Source organism: Calypte anna, chromosome 3, assembly GCF_003957555.1.
Source record: "Calypte anna isolate BGI_N300 chromosome 3, bCalAnn1_v1.p, whole genome shotgun sequence".
Lineage (NCBI taxonomy): Eukaryota > Metazoa > Chordata > Aves > Apodiformes > Trochilidae > Calypte > Calypte anna.
In genome coordinates, this window is record NC_044246.1 from 65,861,238 (window position 1) to 65,883,694 (window position 22,457).

Genomic DNA, 22,457 nt, shown 5'->3' on the forward strand with positions numbered 1-22,457 from the left:
TTACTGTATTAATACACACATTACTATATTAAAGTGTATATTCTGAATATATACTTTCAATATAATAATAGGTACTTTTGGAATAGTGCCTATGAGGTATATGTGTACCAGACTAGCTAAACAACCTTTAGAGCTCAGGACTGCTGCTCAGTCAGTTGTGATTATCTTTTGAAGTGGAGACTGTACTTTCCTCTGAGTGCCTTTGCTGCTACCTCAGGCTTTGAGAAAGGTGCAATTTGAATCTGAAGCTGCTCTTACTCTCTTAACAGTGTGTTTGCCTACATTGAAGTTGAGGGAACTCATCAAATAAACCCCATCAAATGGGGTTTATTTTTCATTCCAAATGACGAAGTTTTGTTATTTCTTCTGAGCTTTAACTTCTTTTGTATTGCTAACTTTTCTTGTTGCTGGATTAGATCTGAGGAGAAAGTTATTGTCAATCTATAGTAATTCAGCAGGTTTTAATTTAGTTTCTCTTTATCAATTTATCAAATTCATGAGTAGTAAGCTCCTTCTTTGAAGGAAATAAGTTTATATTTTTTAAGAATGAATTTTCATTATCCAACTGCTATCAAGTTCAGCCCTAGAAAATCCATCAGCCCACTGAATTAAGAAAACAGAGGCATGCCTAAGGAATAGATAACTAACATAAATATAACAAGGAATTAGGGCCATCTGCTGTTTAGTAACTGAACTTATTTACATTCCTATGTCAGAATAAATATACTACAGTGTATTTTGCATATTGAGAGATAGTGCACATGTAATATATTTGGGGTGGTCTGTAAATCCAGTCCGTGTAGTACAGGGGCAGCACATTTTATATCACTACTATGTTATCATAAGCACATGAGACAAGTGCCTCACTTGGAACCATAGCTTACTCTTAAATCCCTATTGACAACTGGCAGCAGTTTCTCAATGTCCTCACTGACCTGAGGACTGACCCTGTGAAATGTCTGGCACATTGTTAGCTTAGCTCTTAAGTTTCTTCTGCTGCTTCCTTTTTCTGAACCTCTTCTTTTTGGCAGACTTTTTGATAGCAACTATTTGACCTAAAGGATGAGGAGGATTTGAAGCCTCATTAGGCTCCCTTCCAGTACCATGCTATTTAAGAATAGTGTGTCATCTTAAAGTCCTGTCACAGATTTTTTTTTTGAGAGTTGAGGTTAAGTCAAGATACTAACTTTTTTGTGTTTATCTCAGGATGAGGTTGGCTGTTGACATACCAGATCTCCTTGGTTTCACCACTCACCAGCCAGGACTTCTTAGATTTGCTGCTTGCATCTCTTGACAGAGCAGCCTAAGGACTAGCCATCTCCATGCAAAGGATTTCCTCTGATATTTTGAGGATGTCAGTGTTGTCTTAAGGGCAGTTTTTCATGTAGTTTCTGCTTCAGGTGATAGGCTTTGTAAGGAATTAGTAGTTCTTTGCATATAATGCAAAGGAGCACATAAAGAAGTGCTCAAGATAACATTAGTGTTTCTCTGAAATCTGTCAAGCCAAAGAAATTTGGAATTCCTTGCTGAGAGGAAAGGAGTCATCCCTCTTTTTAAATTCTTCATGAGTTGCATATAGAGGAGATAGAGTACTGGGAGGGCTGTGTGTGTCTACATGTGTGTGTGCACACGTGTGTCTTGAACAGTATTTGCATAGACTTATGCTAACAAGCAGAAGGTTGTTACAACTGTTACCTCTTCAAACCTGCGAAGTAAAGGTTAGTCCTTTCTTGAGGCACTTGTCCCTTGTCAAAATCCTTCCATTTAATTCTTTGATTTTACGATGTTACAGGAATTTGAGAGAATCATTAAACGATATTAAAGGAGACAGATTGTGCAAGTGAAAATTTGTTTAGGTTGGAATTAGAAATCACTGGAAGAAAACCAAACCAGGATGACTTTGCTGCCATTAGTAATAAGTTTGTAAATTACAAGTTTGGGGTTTGTTTCTGTCATAGGTGTGTCGTCTGCAAGAGCTAGTACGAAAAAGTGAACAGGGCCTTGGTACTGCAGAAGGACACATCTCCAGTCTTCAGGAAGCTCAGGAAATACTCCAGAAAGAACTGGAATTAACAAGAGCAAGACTGCGAGAAACCACAGATTCATTGTATAGTGTCGAGGTAATCGTAATGATGGAGAATAAATTGTACAGTCAGCAGTGATCTTGCTGTTGTAAAAAAACCTCAAAAAGTATTACAGTGAATATGTTATTGAAGGAGCTTCATATGTAAGAGACATTTCTCTTTCTATTTCGAAGAGAGAGAGAGAGAGAAAAAAAACCAAACAAACCTGAAAAACTAGGATATATTGGGCTGGCTGTTTCTTGTTGACTGTTTTAGGCTGTTTTCAGAACACTTTTTAGTCTTAAATGGGTATTGCTGCAAGCACATCTTTCTGTGGTTAATATAAATTTTAGCTGCCAAAGTATGTCCGTACAAATTATATCCATAGTTGGATTTTTCAGAGGCTTAACACCATTTCATGAGAACATAAAAAGATGAAGTCTTATACTAGTACTGTTCCAGCTTCATATATTGTTGCAAAACAGGTTTTTTTTTCAGTATGCATGCATACCATATTTTCCTCAAATCATGAGCACGATCCTCGCTACAGGCTGAAATTTAGAATTTCAGAAGATGCTTAGTAGTATAGATATTTGCTATGGTGTCTTGAAAAGTAGCAGATAATTATCCTGAAAATATGAACACCTTATACACCTGAAGCAATTAATTTCTCTAAGAACAAATATATTGCCATTTTACTTTGCTTAGGTGGAACTGGAACTGTCAGTTAATCTGTCAGTAGCTCATTGATTTTAATACTAAGTAAAACATTTCCTTTTTCTTCAATAGTCAATGCATATTTATAAGATCACTGCAATATTTGAAGTAGAGCAGCAAATATTAACAAAAATAAGTTATCTAGCTCAGTTTCTGTGCTGATGGTATTTTCTTAACAAAACCAGCCTGAAACAGGATGATGTTTGCTTGTTGTTCTGTTTTTTTTTTAAAGAAAAAAATCCTCTTAACTATGGTCATAAGATGTGCACCCCATTGCAGTTTATCACTTAATCTGTATTTTTTTTATAATTTCTCTGTGAGTCCATATGAACTACTACATTCTTCTCTCTTCACCTATTATAACTTTTATAAACTCGTATATCTCAGGTTGTTGACAATAATATTTATATTAATGGATTTTTATGTATATATAAATGAAAAAATCCTACAAGAAAATTATCACTTTAAAAAGTCTGAATTTAAATTTAAACAACCATGTTCTCTTCTCATGAATGAATCAAGCACTGCTGAAAAACATTCATGTGAGTATGAATTTTAGGTAGCACCCAGCAGTATTCTAGCATGGTAAAATTTGAACAGAAAATTATATGAATTCTAAAAAGTTTTGTGTTCAGACTGAAAGTTTAGTTCTACCAGGTTAGGTCAGTCAAGAAACAGAAAGAAGGCACACGAACCTTATGCCAAATCCTGGTAGCTCAAACTTTTGAAATTCAAATAATGAATATTTGCTGATTTAAATGAAAAAAAAAATAAATCCCAAGCATGCTTGTCAAAGAACTCGGGCAACCTGCTCTGATTCTGAAGTTAGTTCTGCATACACTGAACTGCACCTGATAAACTTCTGAGGTTCTTTTCAAAATTACTTCCTTTAGAACTGCATCTTGCAGCTTTTTATAGGAATGCAGAATTCTGTTCCAGGAGTAAGAAATAGCAGCAGAAGTATAGACGTTAATTTTGTGTAATTGGGAACTACACACTGAAAAAATTATAGTTTGAGTTTTCTGAGCCAATTGTAACTGGCATTTTTGTTACAAATGCATTCATTTAAGGTTTGAAATACTTTTTTGCTGCTGATAAGTCTCTATTGTGAAGTTTGTGTTTTCAGGGTGAACTAGACCAGGAGAGACAACAGCACGAGGCAATGATTGCTGCCATGAGAGAGGAGGAGAAATTCAAAGTTGACAGGATGGCTCGTGACTTGGAAATAAAATGGACAGAAAATCTTCGGCAAGTTTTAATTTGTTTTTCCTTTTTAAATAAGAAAGTAAATACTTAGTACCTATAGGTGTGATGTAATGTAAGAAGGTTTTGTTCTTTTGTAAGCTTTTCTAATTAGTAACCTTTTAGCTTCTTGCACAAGGTCCACTCTGCATTTTAGTTATTTCACTTTTGCTTTTAGACAGGAGTGTAGTAAGCTTCGTGAAGAGCTGAGGCTCCAGCATGAAGAGGATAAGAAGGCAGCCATGACTCAGCTCTTGCAGCTGAAAGAACGTGAAAAAAATGCAGCAAGGGATGGATGGCAAAAAAAAGTTGAAGATCTTCTGGACCAGGTAAATTTCGTCTCTCAGAAAACTGGAAGAACATTATAATTTAGTTGCTGGTTATTTATTACTGGTTAACTACATGAAATCTGTTGTGACATCTGTCTTTAAACTTGATTGTTATTTTACCTTTCAAGTAATATATGAAAATACCTTAAAATTATATCCGTGTCCTTCTGTGCACTAAATTTGAATAAAACTGTTTCAGGGTTTTTTGGGGGAAGTGAGAGGGTGTTGGCAGGCTCACCTCTTCACTATAAGATTTTTTTTTTCCTAATTCTGTGTTCACCTGTTCTTTTGTAAATATTTACCAGTGTTAATTGTTTGACTTGAAGGTATTCCTGCTCTTTACAATAATGACACTGTACAAATGACTGAAAAGTCAAAATATTCCTCAGTTTATTTCAGCTGTGTCTTCTCTTAAGGAATTTTGAAAATCATTTGGGGATTTTTTTTTTATAAACACAATTTTTAAGTGTAACTTCCATTTATAAAGTGGGTTATGCTACATAATACACAGAAAATACTTGCTTTGCTCTTTTTTCTAAAAACACAATTTCCCATTTTATTGAGTACAGCTGGTGATGAACAAATACGTTTTAGAAATAAGAGAAACAGATTTTGGAACTCATTAAATGACTGCAGTTCCAGGGTGTTTCTGGAGTATCTTTTTGAGTTGCTGTCTAATTTGAGAAGTCTAATAACTGAACATGAAGCTGATTATACATCTTCTTATAGCAACATGTAACAATGTATTTTGCTGACAAGGAAACCTGAGGCTGTAAAGTCTTGTGTCTTAGGCTCATAAAAGCTGGAGGTTTTTAAAGTTCTTGGTCTGTTACTTTTTAGAAGATGAATGTAGTAAGACTTGGACTTATTTGATTTTAAGCTTCACTTACTGCCTTAACCCAAGCTTCATTTACTCTCTTTACTTCTGCCTATAAATAGCATTTTCTCTAGGAAAGTACAGTTTGAAAGGGATGTGTTCAACTCTCTGTAGTTTTAAAATACTTCTAGAACACTTGTCTCTACCTTTAAATACACCATAATAAACCTAACTTAGACTTTCAGAATGGAAAGTGAACAGTTGCAAGTGAAAAATTTTCTTCCATATGGGGCAGAAATTTTGGAATCAGAAAGCCAGCCATAGTAAAGAGAATTTTACTAGAGAATCTGCAGGAAAATGCAATAGGAAATGGTCTGTGTATTCAAAATGGTTTGGTTTTTCTCTTCTTTTCTTTTCTTTTACTCTACCAAAAAGCTGCACCATTCCCTAACAACAGGAGCACCACTGTGCCATGCTCCACCTTCTCCTGCCAATTTGGTGTAATCCACAAATTCCATGAGGGTGATTTCTGTCTCCTCCTCCAAATCATTAATAAGATTACTAAAAGAAATAGGTCCTAGAACAGACACCTTTGGAATTCTACTTGAAACAAGCTTTCAGATAGAGTGAACCTCTAACTGCTGTGTTTCAGTCTGATACAGTTACTTAAACTGTAGGAAAATACAACACAGGTTATCCCCATCTTGAAATGATGCTGGCTGGTGCCTGAAAAACAGAATGAAGAGACATAGCTATAAATGGCAACAGTTTAAAAATCAAGTAAAATAAAGTTCAATTAAAAAGCTTATGCCCCTCAGGTGTACTAAGCTGGTTTGATTGCTTTTAATAATATTGTACCAGTCTACAAATTTCTGCCTTCTAGTAGTTGTTTCACATTTGATAGGTGAGATCTAGCTCTTGCATGAAGGTAATAGTTTTGCTGGTAGTGCTAAGTGGTGCCTCATAGAATGCATGTAGGGTTAGTGTTATGCTAACAGTATAGCTTTGTTATGAGTAAAATTATTCTCCTGAGAGAAAATGCTGTTCAGCTGATTAAGTGCTTAAACACATTCTTTCCATTTGTAAAGCATCACTTCCCATCTACAGTTAAATATGGTTGGTAGGTTAACTAGACCAGCATGTAGAGACCAAGTATGTAGTTCTTATCCTTAATATGAGAAATTCTTTTAGGAGACATAAAAAGAAGGTGCTTTTCTTTTTTTCCCCTGTAAATTGTGCTAAGCATTTCTACATCAGTCCATGTGAGTTTTTTCATGAAATATGTAGCGACTTCAGATGTGCTAGATCTTTTCCATTTCTCTTGGCTGTTTAATGGCTTTTAATGCTTTTCTCAAAAATGTTTTACTGCTGAGAAAGCTTCAGCCGTGGATAAAATAGCAGGATTTTTCATTTTTAAAGCATGAGTATGTTCTCTCTTCTGCCTCTCCCTGTTGCACAGTCTTTAGTTCTGGACAGTGAAATATACAGGTTAAGATCTGTATTCTTTTCATCCATTTCTTCTTGTGGTAGACGTTTTTTTCTGCAATTATTTTGATTCTGGATGGGCTTTGCTATAGTTGAGCAAATATTGGTTCTCCCATATTCCTTACTTTTCAGTAATCATATGTTCCAGTAAAATAAATGTTTTTGCCAGAGTTTTTATCCATTCTTATGGAGCCTTGTACTATAATGTGACCAATTATTTGAGTGACATTCCTCTTTCTAACTTTCTCAACTTCACTCACAGGAAGATACCATCTTCTATTACTGGAAATATTAGAAGTCGTATAGTGAGAATAGACAAAAATATAATAGATATGCTTTTGAGAGCTATTATTTAGTTTTGCTGCTGCAGATATCTCCTTTTTAAAAAAAAAACTTTAGATGTTTCATATTCAGAGTTTGTTTCTGTCATAGTGTGTTCCTTTTTAAACTGTCAAATATGAGAAACTTTTGGTTTACATAAAAATGTATTTCCTTCTGATGTAGGCATTCAAATTGTAATTTAAAAAAAAATTCAAAGACTGACTATACTCTTGTTTATGAAGTAGAGTGTTGTAGAGAAGTCAGAGCTTCTCTGCACATCTGTAAATGACCATTTGCCAGGCTTCTACCAGAGGGCAGTTGTTGCTCCCTCACTTGAAGAGCTGATGTGTATCCACGGAAGCAGAATCAGGAAACTCTACTTTCTTTCCCCAGTGCAAGGATTACTGTTCCACAGCCTGGGGAATCCTTGCTCTAGAAGGTTTGCTGTTGAATGGATGCTGGAAGTTTCTACAGGAAAAAAAACTGCACATACTTTGGGAGTTTCCTGGAAGAAAAGGGATTAGCTTTCAGTGCAGAACAATTCTGACCTTCTAGCTCTCACTGGATATTGTTTTGAACACTGTATGAAGGCTTGTCTGTTAGAGACAGAAAAGTAGATTTCAAGTTAACATCTGCATCCTAATGCTGCTCTTTGGTCATTCTTGACTACTATGACATCTAGTGGATGGTAAAGGGGCACGATTTTGGGCAAGACTTAAAAACATCTTAAAAATCTAAAATGCTGAAATCTGAGAGAATAAAAAGAAAAATCATACCAAAGAGAGAGCAAAGAACAGAGGACACCTGAAATGCAGTTCAGGGTAGAGGTTGTCTCTTTTTTTCTTCTGTTGGTATTTGTTGCTTTCCCAAAGAAGCAGCTCTTGGAAACTTTCACAAAGTGACTACAACTCTCTAAGATCTGGTCTTAACAGGACTGTTCTGCAGCTCCTGTGGGCCCAATTGAGGCTCAAGGGAGCTTTGGGAGTTCCAGCCTAAATCCAGTGTCTGTATACACCCTGCCACTCACCGTTGCCTTAAGAATCAATGCTCCTGTATTCTGAGGGGGAAACCTGCACTTTAAGCAAGTAAAAATCTATTCTGTGTGAGCATGTGAATAATCCTGTAATCCAGAGGCACTGCAGCCCTCAGAGGGCCATCTATGGAGGGTGCTTTCCCCTGTTTCATGACTGTGTGCTTGCACTTCTCACGAAAGAATCCTGCTTGCTCTGGGCTCCCTGTTCTGTGCAGAGGTGTGTGTTCCTGAAGATTGCTTGGTGCATTTATTCTGTCCACATTCTTCACTAGAGTTTTGTCTGAGGCTTGAACTTGAAAACAAATGCCTAACATTCAGCTCTACTCTTTTTCTGAGCCTCTAGTTATGGTGAGCCCATTCAGCCCATACTGTGTGCTCTTCGTTATTTTACTCATTGTTTAAAACTTTCTGAATGTAACAGAAGAAATTAATTAAACATTTACTTTTAAGAGCTACTCAGCAACACAGACAATCAAAAGCAACAGAAGAAAGTGGAGTTTTCAGATTATCTTCAATGGGATACTGTAGGAATGCCAACTAATCTTAGCTTTTTTGCTCTGTTAAGGAATAAATGTATTACTGGATTTCCTTTTCCTCTCCCTTGTGGTTTCTTCTTAGTTTTTCTCTCAAGTTGTTTTGTTCAATTAAATTTAGAAATACCTCAAGGATGAGGTTTAAAGTTATGATATATTTTTCTCCAAAGAAGCTTACCTATCTGATCATAAACTTCAAACTGGAATTTAGTGCTACCTGTTTTTGTTTGGCAGTGTTTGAACTAGTTAATCTGGAATCAAGAATTCTTGATTCTATCTGACAATGCATGGAAAGAACATGAAATTATTAGTGCAGTATGTAATTAATGATGCGTGTATAAGAAAATAGTTTAATTTGGTATTTGGAATTAAGTCTACACTTCCAAAACTAGTAAATATAAATTTAAACTGAATCCAAAAGTAATACCATTCCCCCCAAAAAATTTTAATCCTGTATCACTATGTGTAAAACAAAACAAAAAACAAAACCAAAAACAAACAAAAAAAATCCAAAACATTTTAAGGGCTTTTCTTGACAGATGCTTCTGTGCTCCAGAAAGAATTAGTCAAGGTGCATCTATAATCTTTAAATCCTGACAACATTATGACAAATAGGCAAAATGAAATGAAGCTTTAGCACAGTTCTAAAAATTTTCAAAATTATTAGGAGATTCAAATGATCCTCTTCTTCCTGTGACCATTGAACCTGCAGTTTGTCAGATTAAAAGCAGAATGGGTAAAAAATATGTCAAAATGCTTAGCACTTTAATAGAATCCTGTAACTGGAAAAGAGAGGCTCCATCTTTTTAAAGCAACAAGTTAAGTACCCCACCTTGCAGTAGACTGGACACAGCATATTGACTCAGTGTTACTACAAAAAACAGAAGGAAACTGGGACCAGTTACATCCCAGACATAGTTAAACGTTTCAGAATGACTTGTATATACTTTTTTTTCGTCAACAGAAAACTGCTGAGTTTTGAGAGGGGGGAAGGGAGCTCTAAATGCTGCTTTTTCTTACCAGTCAGGGAGGGTAAACTGGAGCTTTTCTATTCCTAATGTGTCACAAGCCTCAAGCCAAGTACAAAACGTTGCAGTAAGAAGCAGCTGCTTCCCAAATCTCTGCAGAGTCATCTGTCACGTAAGCACAGCACAGCCAGTGACAGAGTATCTGCTGACAGTCAGTCTTTCCCTTTAAACCAGAGATGTATCTTGAGGGAGAATTTTGGTGTTATTGCTATCACTAGCTGGATAAAATGCATTTATGCCAAAGGTTCCTTTAACTTCTTTAGTAGGCATCTCAGAAAGTAGTCTCTTCTCCTAACATCTGACGGATGTGCATAGGTTTTCTTTTTCAGAAAGGTAGCAGCATCTATTTGAAGTAGTTCTTAAAATGAGGCATAGACTGTGTAGCCACCTAGGTCTGCTTTGACACAACAGATAGAGTTAGACCTTCTTCATTTAGGGTCTTGGGTATCACACAGGAATTGCTGTTGCCAGCAGTATGTTGAAAATTCAGTAAACTCTATACTGAAGTCAGATCTTGATACAATTTAACATTGAAACATCAATTTAAAAAAATATTACGGGACTGCTCTGTGGGTGACATGAAGACTGAAGCTCAAACTCCCGGTCAAGGCTTTGTAATCCAGTTAAATGTCATTTTTAGCAATGAGAAACAATTATGTGAGAGAACCTACACACATCTAATAAGCTCGTGTCCTGCAGGAATCAGTGCAACTGGATGAAAAAGTGAAAGTGTCAGTGGTGCAGTACATTTCCTTCTCGAGGAAAACGATACCATTTGTTCACAAAGTATGGCCCCTCTGACAGTCATTGTGAGAGCAACACCAGCAACTAACTGTTGATTACAGGAAGCAAGCACAAAGCTTAGTTTCAAATCTCTAAAGCTATGCTTTACTACAGCACAAGTTGGCCCAACTAAATTAAAAACTCGTCTCTTTTAATAGAGATGTTTTTAGATAGAAGTGGGAATACGAATCTCTCCCCATGTACCACGTGCAAGGTCTTTCAGTCCTGTTGAGTAGCCTGCAATGACCAGGGGGTCCTCAGGAAGCAGCAACCTCTGAGGTGTCCCTCTGGGTCATGAGGAAATACTCCTGGTTAAATCTGAGGCTTAGCTGTGCAAACACTGAGGGTTTGAAGAAGAAGAGAATATTCTACTGAAAAATGAGGCATCAAAGTCAGGTAAAAGCAGAATGGCTAATTATATATATATTGAATAAAGATTTTTTCTCAATTTTTTACACTTCTAAGGAGCAAGTTAATTGATGTGTACATCCTCTATCTGCAAAGCCTGGTTTCAGGGAGAATTGAACAAAGGTTTCTAATAGCACAATACTAACATACACCAATAATACTGAATTCCAGCCTGTAGAAAGAGATTGGTTGTTAAACATATGTTCTCCCCCTTTTTTTCTTGCACTAACCCTCACCATAGAAATACAGAGGGTAATAATTATTCCTGCATTCCTTTTGGTTCTCATCAATTTTTTTTCTCTGGGTCATTGGGCCTTGCTGTGGAAGTAATCATGAGGCTCTTTGGAATTTTTGTGGAATTTCTTAATCTTTCAACCAGACTTATTTTGAAGTCCTCCATTCTTGGTATATGTCCTGTATACTTTTCAATATGGAGCTGCATATGATTATATTGCCACACATTTTGCTGAAATCAGTCCCCATACCATTTGATTACCATATATAATTCTAATTTACTATTCTATCATGTTTGTAGTTTACAAAAATTATTTACTATCTGATAAAGGATTAAAATAATGAATTGTGCTCAGGTTTAGTATTAATCCTACTGAATACCTGTTTGATTTCAGTGATGATTCACCACTAGCTTTCTTTGAAGTAAGGTTGGTTCTAATATTTTAATTATCATTCAGTTATTTATATATTTCAGTTGAGTTCATTATATAAGCACACATTTTGATCAAGATCTCATGATAGTAAATATAATGCAATTTGAAAGTCCTCTTAAGTAATATTTCTGTATGGAAGCATTTATTGCCCAAGTTTACAGTGCTGTCAAGGCAAGAAATTGGATTTTCTTAAATGACCTTTTTAATTGGATGGACTTCAGAATGCAGCTTCCCAAAAGCATTTTTATCCAGAATTTCTTTTCATTGTAGAACATTGCTAACTATTCTAGCTTCATGGCTAAAATCTAAGTACTTAGTTTTACTACAGTGGGACCTAGCTATGTGTGTCGAAATTGAACACTTACTTATCAAGAGATCATCCCTGCTCTTCATGGCTTTCTCTCAAAACAAACCAGACAGATGGGAAAGGAAGTAAGGAAAAAATAGCTGGGTTTGTTTAGATTAGGAATTTCAAAATCTGGTGTTGAAATCAGAGCTGTTTGGTACCTGTTTGTTTTCTTGTCTGATGGAGTATGATGCCTCCTAGTGTTATGCTCTTGCACAGAGAATTGGTTCTTGTAGCTTACAGTTTTAATAAGATAATTTGGGGTATTCCACAATGACATATTGTTATGTTGTGTCTTTTTGTACATTCAGGAGAACAGATATTAATTACTTCTTTTTTTGTATTTTGACAAAGTATTATCTAAAAGTTCCCAACTTACAGGCTTCCAAGCTGGTGTCAGAATACCTGCTGTCTCCTGGAGAAAGCCATCTTCTTGACTGACATGTGCCACAAGGGGAAATGGGTCATGCTGGATTTCAAATTGCTCTCACATCATTTCAGATTACTATTGTGTGTGTGTATGTGTGCCTGTCTGCACCATTCATATATATATATATAAGCACATAAGCATTATGTTTATATATGAATGATGTATATGATTTTATGATCAGTAATATCTCATGGAACTTGGCACTGTGTTTTTATTTTTTGCTTCTCATTACCAATCAATGCTAGTATAAGTGCCATATTAACTTTTTGGTCTTTTTGCTGGAGATTTTCAGGAAGAGTCTTCTATGTACCCATCTCATTATGAATTTTAAGAAAAATGGAAGAAGTATTTAAATGCCTTCTTACAGACTAAACTGGTTCTCTGCCCTATAGCAATGAAATTTGAACTTAAGTAGATGGGTGCATAAATAAAATTTGCTTGTGATATTTTAGAGACACAGATGATTGTTGATTGAGTCCTTATGTAACATCTTTCCTAATAAAAATGCAAATTGGTGTACTTAAGGATTTCTTCCCAAAATTATTGACATAAAGGAGAAAACAGCTAGATAATTTCAAGTGTTCAACTGGATAATAAGGGAGTATATAGTGATGTTAAGTTAAAGAGATAAAGCTATCCTGTACATTCAAACCATAACACAAGAAGGAGCCTACTTTTCCTCTGTGTTTGGTAGTTTATTTACTAAGTCAAAGCAACATATTTATATTTTTTTCCAGATAGGTTTCAACTTACGTTCCCTGATCAAATTATAATTAATGTTCTATGTTTTACTCTCCCTTCCTTACCTCTTTTTCTTTTACTTAGTTGATTTCTGAATGTTTCCCTTTATTCCTGTGATCTTTCCTTCATAGCGGCACTGTCTCGGTGAAGCTTTGCATAAATCTATCAGCAATGTAAGTGACTTGCACTTACAGCTTGTAAAGAGGGCATGTTTGCACTAATAAATCTGCATATCCTGTAGTACTGCTTTGGAGCTTTAGCCTATGAAAAAGAATATGTGGTAATATTTGAGAGGAGAACGTCTGCTGCTGGTTATCAAAAGCTTGTGTACTGCATCCATTCATCTGTATAACTGTCTGTATCACTGGACATCAAACACCCCATACATTGCCATAATATAAGCAGCATTTTTATGTCATTGTTAAAGCAAGCAAGCTTGTGGGCAGTGCAAATGTGTATCGCAGAGCTTTCTACAAAGCATGATGTTGATGCTGTACTGTAATTTGCAGTTTGGCAAAGTACAAGTCATAATAGTAGCCAGAATTTTCTTTATATTTTATTTTGCTTTTCTTTTAAAATTCTTAGTAAAGTTTTAAATGTGCTGAAAATCTTGATTAAACAAATTGAAGATTCAGAGAAGAGTGTTTAGAGCTGTTCTGTTTTGAATCCTCAAAATAAAAAGACATGCAAAGGAAGGCACTAATGTTTTAAAAAAGGTGCTCTTTAAGGATCTCAAAATACATACAGAATGCTTAAAATTATGTGCTCTTCTAAAAATAACTGTCAGATTTTTAATAGTTGACATGCTTTTAATAACAAAAAAGTCTTAGAATGATAGACTGATTTAACTTGCTTGTTAGAATTTAATTCTCATTATTTATTTTCTGCCTAGTCTGTTGATGCAAATAGACATCCCCAGAGACTGATTTATTTCAGGCTGTGGTTTTGCAGTCAGTTTAATAGAGTGAAAGTGTGGACTGCTCTCGAGGAGGGCATTCCTGGTCTCTTCTAAAATGGTTCCTGGCCAGGTGTCAAACTTACCTTGGTCAACTAATTTTAAATGTTTTCTGCATTTCTGAGAGAAAAAGAAAAAAAAATTGTTTTGCCCTTAGACAACATGCTAGAAAGGTTTATAGAAGATATACTGAGAATTATCAGATATGTTTGGAGCAGAAGCCTAAGTGAAAGACAGATTTAGCTTCCAGGCAAAAATGCTTTTTTTTTCATGTTGTCTTAGTAAAAATTTGGCTAAGATAGTGTGGTAGACTCCATTTGAATGTTATCATCAAAGATTTTTTTAGAATGTGATGATAAAATTACCTGTGGCTCTCCAGGACTGAACGAGACTTCCCCTAGAATTGTAGGCCCTGGTGTCTACCAACGGGACAGAGAAATGCTAAGAATCCTGAGAGACAGAGCCATCGTGAAAGGGACAAGGAGGAGTGGACAGAACATCTGTCCAATATCTCAGTGTTTCTGCAGCTCAGAGTAGAAAGAGGATCCGAGGGAAAATCAGAGTTTTCTTCATAAGAGATTTTTAAGCAGTAATTTGTGTATAGAATTCCTACCTAGTGCAAAGAAGTGGAATGGATAATCTCGTAGGACTATGCTAACTACACATTCCTATGAGACTAAAACTATATTTAGGAAGAAGAAAGAACACCATCTTCACAGTAAAGAATTTCTTCCTAATGTCTAATCTAAATCTACCCTCTTTGAATGTAAAGCTATAAGCCTTGCCCTGTTGCTACATGCCCTTGTAAGAAGTCCCTCACAAGCTTTCCCCTAGGCTTCCTTCAGGTACTGGAAGTCTTTTTACATGTAAAACCATATAAACCACTACATAAACACATAATTTACTCTCATTTTATATACCTTATGCTGTTTTGATCTCCTAGTCTTAAAAAGAAATAGTACAAAAGGGGCAAAAGTAGGAGAAATTGTGATGGTAAATATGAAATAGCTTTCATACAAGTAGTGTCTCATTAAGCCAAACCTGTTTAGTGTGGAGAAGGCTGAAAGTAAGGAAATGATGGAGAAGAGCAGAAACATGACTAGAACAGAGTAAATGAAAAGTGAGTTTCTTTTGACTCCTTTCCATTACAAGTTAGAGGTCATTATGTCATATTGGCAGATCTATATGTAACTTGCCACAGGATATTGTGGATACCCAGAGATTTATAGATGCAGGTGGTGGTTGTATTTCATTAATATTTTGTCTGTAAATCTGGCCCAAAATACCTCTCCTTGTTTATGAAAGATAGCTGGGTGCTGGTAGACTTCAGAGTCAAGATCCTTGTTTCCCTTGAGCAACCCACACTGGGCATTTCTGGAGGTGGAACTGAAGATTAGGCAAACCTTTGGTCTGGCACTGTGCAATTTGCATCTGATAGTTACACTTAATGTAAAAAGTTTTACATGTATACTTTAGATTACAGAATATAGTATGGGCCTTCATTACTCCAGTTGTATGTAGCTGATCTGTTGCAAAGTTACCTGATAGATTCAAAGGTATCTCATGTTAATAGAGTATACACAGAAGCTAGAGTATATCTTCCCAGACAGATACCTAGTAAATTTGAAATAAAACAAGACATGCTCATTTCATTCAGATTAATTTGCTTGTTCTGTTCTAGTGCTAATTTTCCTTTTGGTGTATTTTTTTTTTCTAATTGGCTTAAGCTGTATCCTGAAAATAAAAACAAACCCACATGTTCAACAATAATGTTCATGCTGGTATGCTGCTATTAACTTTTTGTTAAGTGGTGGGTTTTCCTTTTCTGTAAATTAGTAAATTGATGTGCAATGTCGTGAATTTATCAATTATTTTAAGATATGCTGAATCAAATGACACTATCACACAGCATTTTTATTTTTCTTTCCTCTTAGTCCCTGTAGCAAAATTCTTTTTTATGCAAGGATATCTTTCCCTTATTTGGCTGTAAAAGGAACACAGGTCAAGTTTTTCCAGTGTTAAAAGATGCTATCTGATGTAAAGAACAAAGTTAATGGTATTCTAAAAAAGAAAATGGGACTTTTTTAGTTTACTCTGAAGTATAAAAATATTTGTTGGGTGAAAAGCATCATTTGTAAAATCAGATATCTCTAAGAAACTGAGTACCCATGACTCAGACTGCTTAGGAATTACATCTTGAAAAGCATCTGAAAAATTGTTCTCAAAGTATTACTGAGCTAACAAACAAACAAACAAAAGGTGTGGGGGAATCCATCAAGTGTAACATTTCATTTGTGATGTAGATTGATATGCTCCTTCTTTTATTTTCCTTTTTTCTTTTTTTTTTTTTAATCAAGAAGATTACCTGTAAGATAGGACCGTATCATATCAAGAGGTAATCAGTCTAGATTTCACAGGATATTCTCCCCTCTCAGCTACAGGATTTTCCTTCCAGAACTGATATTATGTTCCCCTGAGGAATAGTATATCTTAACAACCAAGAGTTGGATTGCAGACCTTGATAGTGTCATTTTTATTGACCTTTATACAGAACCTAGAAGTAAATTTTGATAATTCGGCCATGAAGAATTGTGTTATAGGGAGTGTTGTATAAACTGACTGATGTGATAATTCTTAAGAACTATTAAAATGTAATTATTATATCTCTGAGATATAATATAAAAAACTAATTCAGTAGAGGGATGACATTGCTTGTCTGTCTTTTAGTTCACATTCTGGCTTTAAATTTTCAAGTGTTTTCTTCTTTCATATATTCTTTTTTAAAGAATTGATGTTAGTATTAATGACTAATGAGCATTTGCTGTTCTGTTGTGGGTTAGATCTCCTTACTGAAGCAGAATCTGGAGATGCAGCTTTCCCAGTCACAGAGCTCTCTGCAACAGCTACAAGCCCAGTTCAGTCAGGAGCGACAGAGGCTGACTCAGGAAATCCAGGAGTTAGAAGAGGAGCATCAGCAAAGGCATAAGTCACTTCAGGAAGCCCATATCCTTGCCTTTCAAAACATGGAAGAAACAAAAGAGCAAGAACAAAAGGCATGTTCATATGGATATTCTAAATTATGTAGAGAATGTTACCATATTAGTAATTTATGTATACAGTTTGAATTAAGAAAAGTATCTGCATAATTACTAAGTTTCTTTTTCATCTGATATCTCATAGTAGCATTTTTATCCAGTTAAAAATGATTAAGACATATTGAAAATTATCTCTGATGCTGGCATTGTTCCATGTTTTGCATTATACTCTACTAGAATATACATATAGAGAGGTTAAAATACGATTAAAATGCACATTTCTTTTACTGTAGGTTGACACTGTTATCCATAACTTGATATTCTAGTTTCTATTTGAAGTAGGTTTCTATATATTTTCCATTATAACTGCCTAATTTTGCATGTGTTTTCTGCTATTTCTTGTCTATTTTCTCCCTTTGTAATTGCTTTATATTTTCATAATGTTAAAAATGACATAAATATGTTCTGCAACTTGCAAGATAATTTTCATGTCCAGAACAGTGTCACACTCGAGGTATTTTTTTATTTTTTTTTAAAAAAACCTTGGGTAAACCAACTTTAGAATTGAAATTTTGGCACTGCATGGTACTTAATGGGGTTTCTGGCCTAAGGTTTCTTATGTTCAAATCTAGAGTGCACCTCTACAATGAGTTTTCTCATTGTCCCCACTTAATGTACTTTGGTTCTCATCACAGACTGGTCTTGGAGCACAAAAGGTGTTTGGCTTTTGTTCAACATGAGACCAGCAAGTGTGCACCAGGAGCACTGTACCACATTTCAATAGGGAATAAACACAGTAGGCAGCAGGGAGCAAAAGTCCTCCAATGTGTATCACTTGCTGCTACATTAAGGGGGGTAAAGGAATTTGGCAGAAAATAAACCCCCTTGCAATCCTGCTGACCCTCAGATGATAGAGGAGCCAGAGGTGGCTGGGGTTAGAGCCTGAGTGATAGCCAATTCACCTTTAGTAGACAGGAAAACAAGGGTCTGGACGCACTACTAACACCATGCTGCCCATCCAGTGGTGTTTTATAGGAACTATCGTGGCCACACAGTAGAATTTGGTCATGTTCAATGAGGTTTTGTACCACCAGATTATTGAATAGTGTGATTTATTTAAAAAAAAAAAAAAAGTGTATACAAATCCTTTGGATTTCAGATGATAAATTTACCTTCTGCAAAGTACATGCAAAATACCTAAGCTATGAATAAAGAAAGTGACTCTGTGGAGATTTCCCACGGGAGAGAATGGGGGGCACCTGACCAAAATACATAAATCCCAGGGGTCACTCAGCCCAAAACAGCACATGTAGAGATTTATACTATTAAAGAGACTCTACAGAAATTGATAATATTCCCAGGGAGACACTCAGTCCAGTTGAGTGTTCAAATCTTAGTCAGTGGTGTTGCAATGGTGGGGAAGAGAGGCTCAGCCTGTCACTTGGTTCCACAGGTCAGGGGTATCCCTGCAGTGGCATTTTCCCTGCCATCCTTTCTTCCGTTGGCTATTTTTGTACTATTTTACCTGGCAGGTGGAGCTTGAGTGACTCTAATCAAACATATCTTTGCTATGATTGGTGCAAAGTTCTCTCACTTCACATTTATAGGTGTGGGCAAGAGATGATTCAGAAAGCAGACTCAGTGAGGGGTGGTCCTGCCTTGGAGGCGGGTAGCTTTAAGTGTGGTTTTGAATTATAATGAGAGTATAATGAGCACACTTCACCTGAAGAGCAGCATTTTGTCAAAGGGTGGCAGGTTGTTTGCCCAGGGTATCAAAAGTGCAGATAGCTGGTATTGTTGCCACAGAGCTGGCCCTGGGGTCTCCATCCTGCTCCAGCCTCCGTGCAATTTCTCTTGGAGTTAGCACACTGAGTACCCCCTGATAAGTGCAACATCTAAGGTAGTTGTGGTACAGTAGCCACATTCACCAGCTCCAAATGCTTTACCTGTACTTAAAAAGTACAAATATAGTCTGGGTCATTTCTAGTAATTATTGCATATATTGCACACTAGACCTTTTTAGGGATCTGCACGTTATTGCCTTGATTGATAATGTAAGTATATTCAGTGACTTTTTTTTTTTCTCTTCACCAAATGTGAGCAGAACAGAGATTTTCCTGCACAGATAATCTTGATAACAATCAGCCACTGAAAATGAAAAATATAGTAGTAGTATTACCTAGAGAAGAAAATACGAGTGATATTAGTGTACTTACAATAATTTCTAGAGTATGCCAATGACTGCTTTTTGTTCCCAGTTGTTTAATGTTGTTTTATAAATTCTCTGACCTGGTATAGAACAAATTTTGTCAGTTTTGATCTCATAGGAATTAGAAGAACGTTTACAACAGAAGCACTCAGAAGAACTTCATGCACTGAAAGAAACACATAAACAGGCCATGGAAGGTTTCAAATTGGAGATGGAACAGGAACTTCAGACTCTACGATTTGAGCTGGAGGATGAAGGAAAAGCTATGCTAGGTATACTATTTTCAAATTTTCAAGGAACATTATTTATACTCACACAAATATACATGCATATGTATGTATGTACTTATGTGTGCATTCTAACACTTAAGTGTTTCTCAGAGTCATTCTATGTTGACCTAATTGTTCCTCTTAAAATCAGTATAAGCTTTAACAGGTAAGGCCATACTGTTCACTTTTGAAAAATCTTCCCCTTAAGGTTTTTGGAAGCAGTAGGCAATCGAATTTCATGATAAAGAATGGTTCAGAAGGTAACAGGAATAGAATGACAGAACAGTTCCTTAGCAGATGTAAACAGTGTGTTAGGTTGGCAGCAATACTTGAGGGAGCTGGACTGTTATTGTTAATGAATGTAAAAGTTTCCAAAACAAGCTTTTCTTTTTGTTTATGGTAATTAGCTTCCTTGCGCTCAGAGCTAAATCATCAACATGCAGCAGCAATTGACCAGCTAAGGCACAACCATCAACAAGAACTGGTAGCTGCCAAAATGGAGCTTGAAAGAAGCATAGAACTTGGCAGGAGACAGGTAAGAGGCATTGATGGCAACTGGCTGTAAAATTGTGTAATCAGTACTTGTTTTCTTACAGTCGGAGGCAAAAGCTGTTGTGAACAAACGTGTAATCTTTCACAGTCACTCGGCACCAGCAGATAATGCATCCCTACCAGTTTACTTCAGCTTCCTCACTTAACTTTTACTTCCTCAACAAACTTCATTCGAAGCCTGGTGGAGGCTTCTGAATCAAGGCAGTTATCTCTCAGAATTGTGCACCCAGCTGGGAGCACACTACACTGTCTTTCCAAGAGAGGAAAATGCCAGTTCTCATGGACTTCTGTTTGTCTTCACTTGCCAGCAGGACTCTAAAGAAGAAAAAGCTCTTTCTCTCCAAAGGTTGCTTAAAACCAAATGATTGCTTCAAATTTAAGAGGTAGCTTAGTATCTTTTTTGTTTCAGGAGCCAAACTGGAAAAGATGAATTAGCATCTAAACAAAACAAAAAAGGGGATGTAACAGCTTGCTAGGGTTTCTTAAAAAAACCCCTGTCACACCCATAACAAAAAAAAAAGCTACACCCCAAATCCCAAAGCCAGTATAGAATACATTTCAGCAGCAAACCGTTTCATTCCCTTTTTGCTTTAGTTTTTCACTTTATACGCAATCAGTTTTTCCAGCAGTAATGAAGAATTTAAAGCCTGAGCTCTGTAAAAAGTAAGACAGACTTCTGGGAATAAGAGGACCAGGGAATTACTTTTTTATTTGCATATGCAGTAGGCTTTTTTCAGGATTAATTGACTGGTAGTCCAGCACCAAGGACATGGAGTGGTTTTAGAAATACATTACCAGAGGGAACAGGTTTGAATGTAGCCTTTACACAGAAGTAGAGACAGTCAAAGATGAGCCCTTCTTTTTCTTTTCCTTACTGGTTTAGATGTGTAAAACAGGTAGAGGCAAATATGGTGCTATCAGCAGTGAACGGAAACAGGATCTGTGCAGGATATAGGAGGATATGGTTTCAGCTGTGTGTTGTTTTGGCTGGGAGTGAGACACCTAAAGGAGATGCCAGGAAAAAAAAATTACAATAGCAAGTGTATGATCCAACCAAATACCATGTTCTTTTGACCTTAGTAACTAAGTTACGTTAAATATGCCATGATACACTAAGGAAGAGCTTTAGTTGAACTGAGAGCAAAGCAATTAATTGTGTTTTCCTGTGTTAGAATACTCCTCATCAGTTCATAGGATCAGAGCTGAAATCAGTGCAGACAGGTCTGAGCAGGATTAATATATTTAACATTTTTTAAACTATTTAAATACGAAGATCTCATTTTACACTGCTTTTTCTTACAACTGCATATAGTCATTGTATAGGGAGGTAGAGTTATTTTTAAAGGTCTGTTCTTAATGATGTCCTATAAAGTTTGTGCATTAGGATATATTCATATTTCCTGGGTGCATGGAGGCACAAACCACAATTATACATACAAACACAATTATACATACACTACATAAAATGACTTTGAAATATCTACTGATTTATTATCTGTAAAAACAATGTTCATCAGTTATTGTAAAACTATAAGAAGTGGAATAGATGGAAATGGAGAATTCTTGAAAAGGTTGGGTTTATTTTAGACTTCTTAAAAACTGAGGAGAATCATTACCAAAACCATTGGGGTGGAGTCCAGATGAGTTTCCTTGTTGTTAACTTCATTGGAATTTCTTATGCGAAAAGAATGTCTTTTATTGATTTATTGCACACAATATAAATATTATAGAAATTGTTTACCATGTGTTCTGTGGTGAGACATTTATGACCCTTATATACATACATCCATATATATATGTAAGACAGGAGACTACTGCATCACACTGTTATTGATGCAGGGCATACATCTTGAACTACTTTGTCCCATTGTATGGGGCTGTAAATGGAGAAACAGTTTCTCTGTGTCCTATGCTAAGAGGTAGAAAATGCTAAATGCACAGCTCGCTGGTTCTCAGCAGTGTCTGGGTTTTTATTGTAAGGGTGGGCAAAAGGAAAATGTGCTGAGCTACACAAAATTTAACAGGAAATAACAGGTTTTTAATTTTCTCATTGGAAATTTTGTTACATAACTATTTCCACTTATACATAAAAAAGCCTCCTCAGTTTTAATTTTTATTTTTGTCAGCAACAAAAACTCAAAAAATTGTTAATTGAATGGAAAATTTTTAGCTGTTGTGTTCCAAAAGCAAGTATTGTGCTTCTGAGACACAAGTCTACTTAAAATATTTCTTGCTGCTGCTACTTATATCATAGGAGAAAGAATTTTTGTGCCGAATATCAGATCTACAAGATGAACTGAGACACCGAGACCATCATATAGCTGAACTAGACAAAGAGATCCTGCATCTTCATGAAAATATAAGTGCATTGACCAAGGAATTAGAGTTTAAAGGGAAAGAAGTTCTTAGAATACGCAGTGAATCTAACCAACAGATCAGGTATAAATTTTTCCACTCTAAACTCAAACGTGTATTGTTTCATATATTGCTTTA

General features: G+C 35.9%; 1 protein-coding gene across 3 annotated transcripts in view; it reads left to right on the forward strand.

Moving 5' to 3' along the window:
* Positions 1–22,457, forward strand: part of FAM184A (family with sequence similarity 184 member A) — a 45,592-nt gene that overhangs the window by 12,997 nt on the left and 10,138 nt on the right. For all 3 annotated transcript variants that reach the window (XM_030447747.1, XM_008497336.2, XM_008497337.2), the window contains exons 6-12: positions 1,959–2,120; positions 3,907–4,032; positions 4,205–4,351; positions 16,740–16,952; positions 19,262–19,415; positions 19,820–19,947; positions 22,219–22,403. In XM_030447747.1, coding sequence (XP_030303607.1) covers positions 1,959–2,120; positions 3,907–4,032; positions 4,205–4,351; positions 16,740–16,952; positions 19,262–19,415; positions 19,820–19,947; positions 22,219–22,403 — 1,115 coding nt within the window. The remainder of the gene's footprint in view (positions 1–1,958; positions 2,121–3,906; positions 4,033–4,204; positions 4,352–16,739; positions 16,953–19,261; positions 19,416–19,819; positions 19,948–22,218; positions 22,404–22,457) is intronic.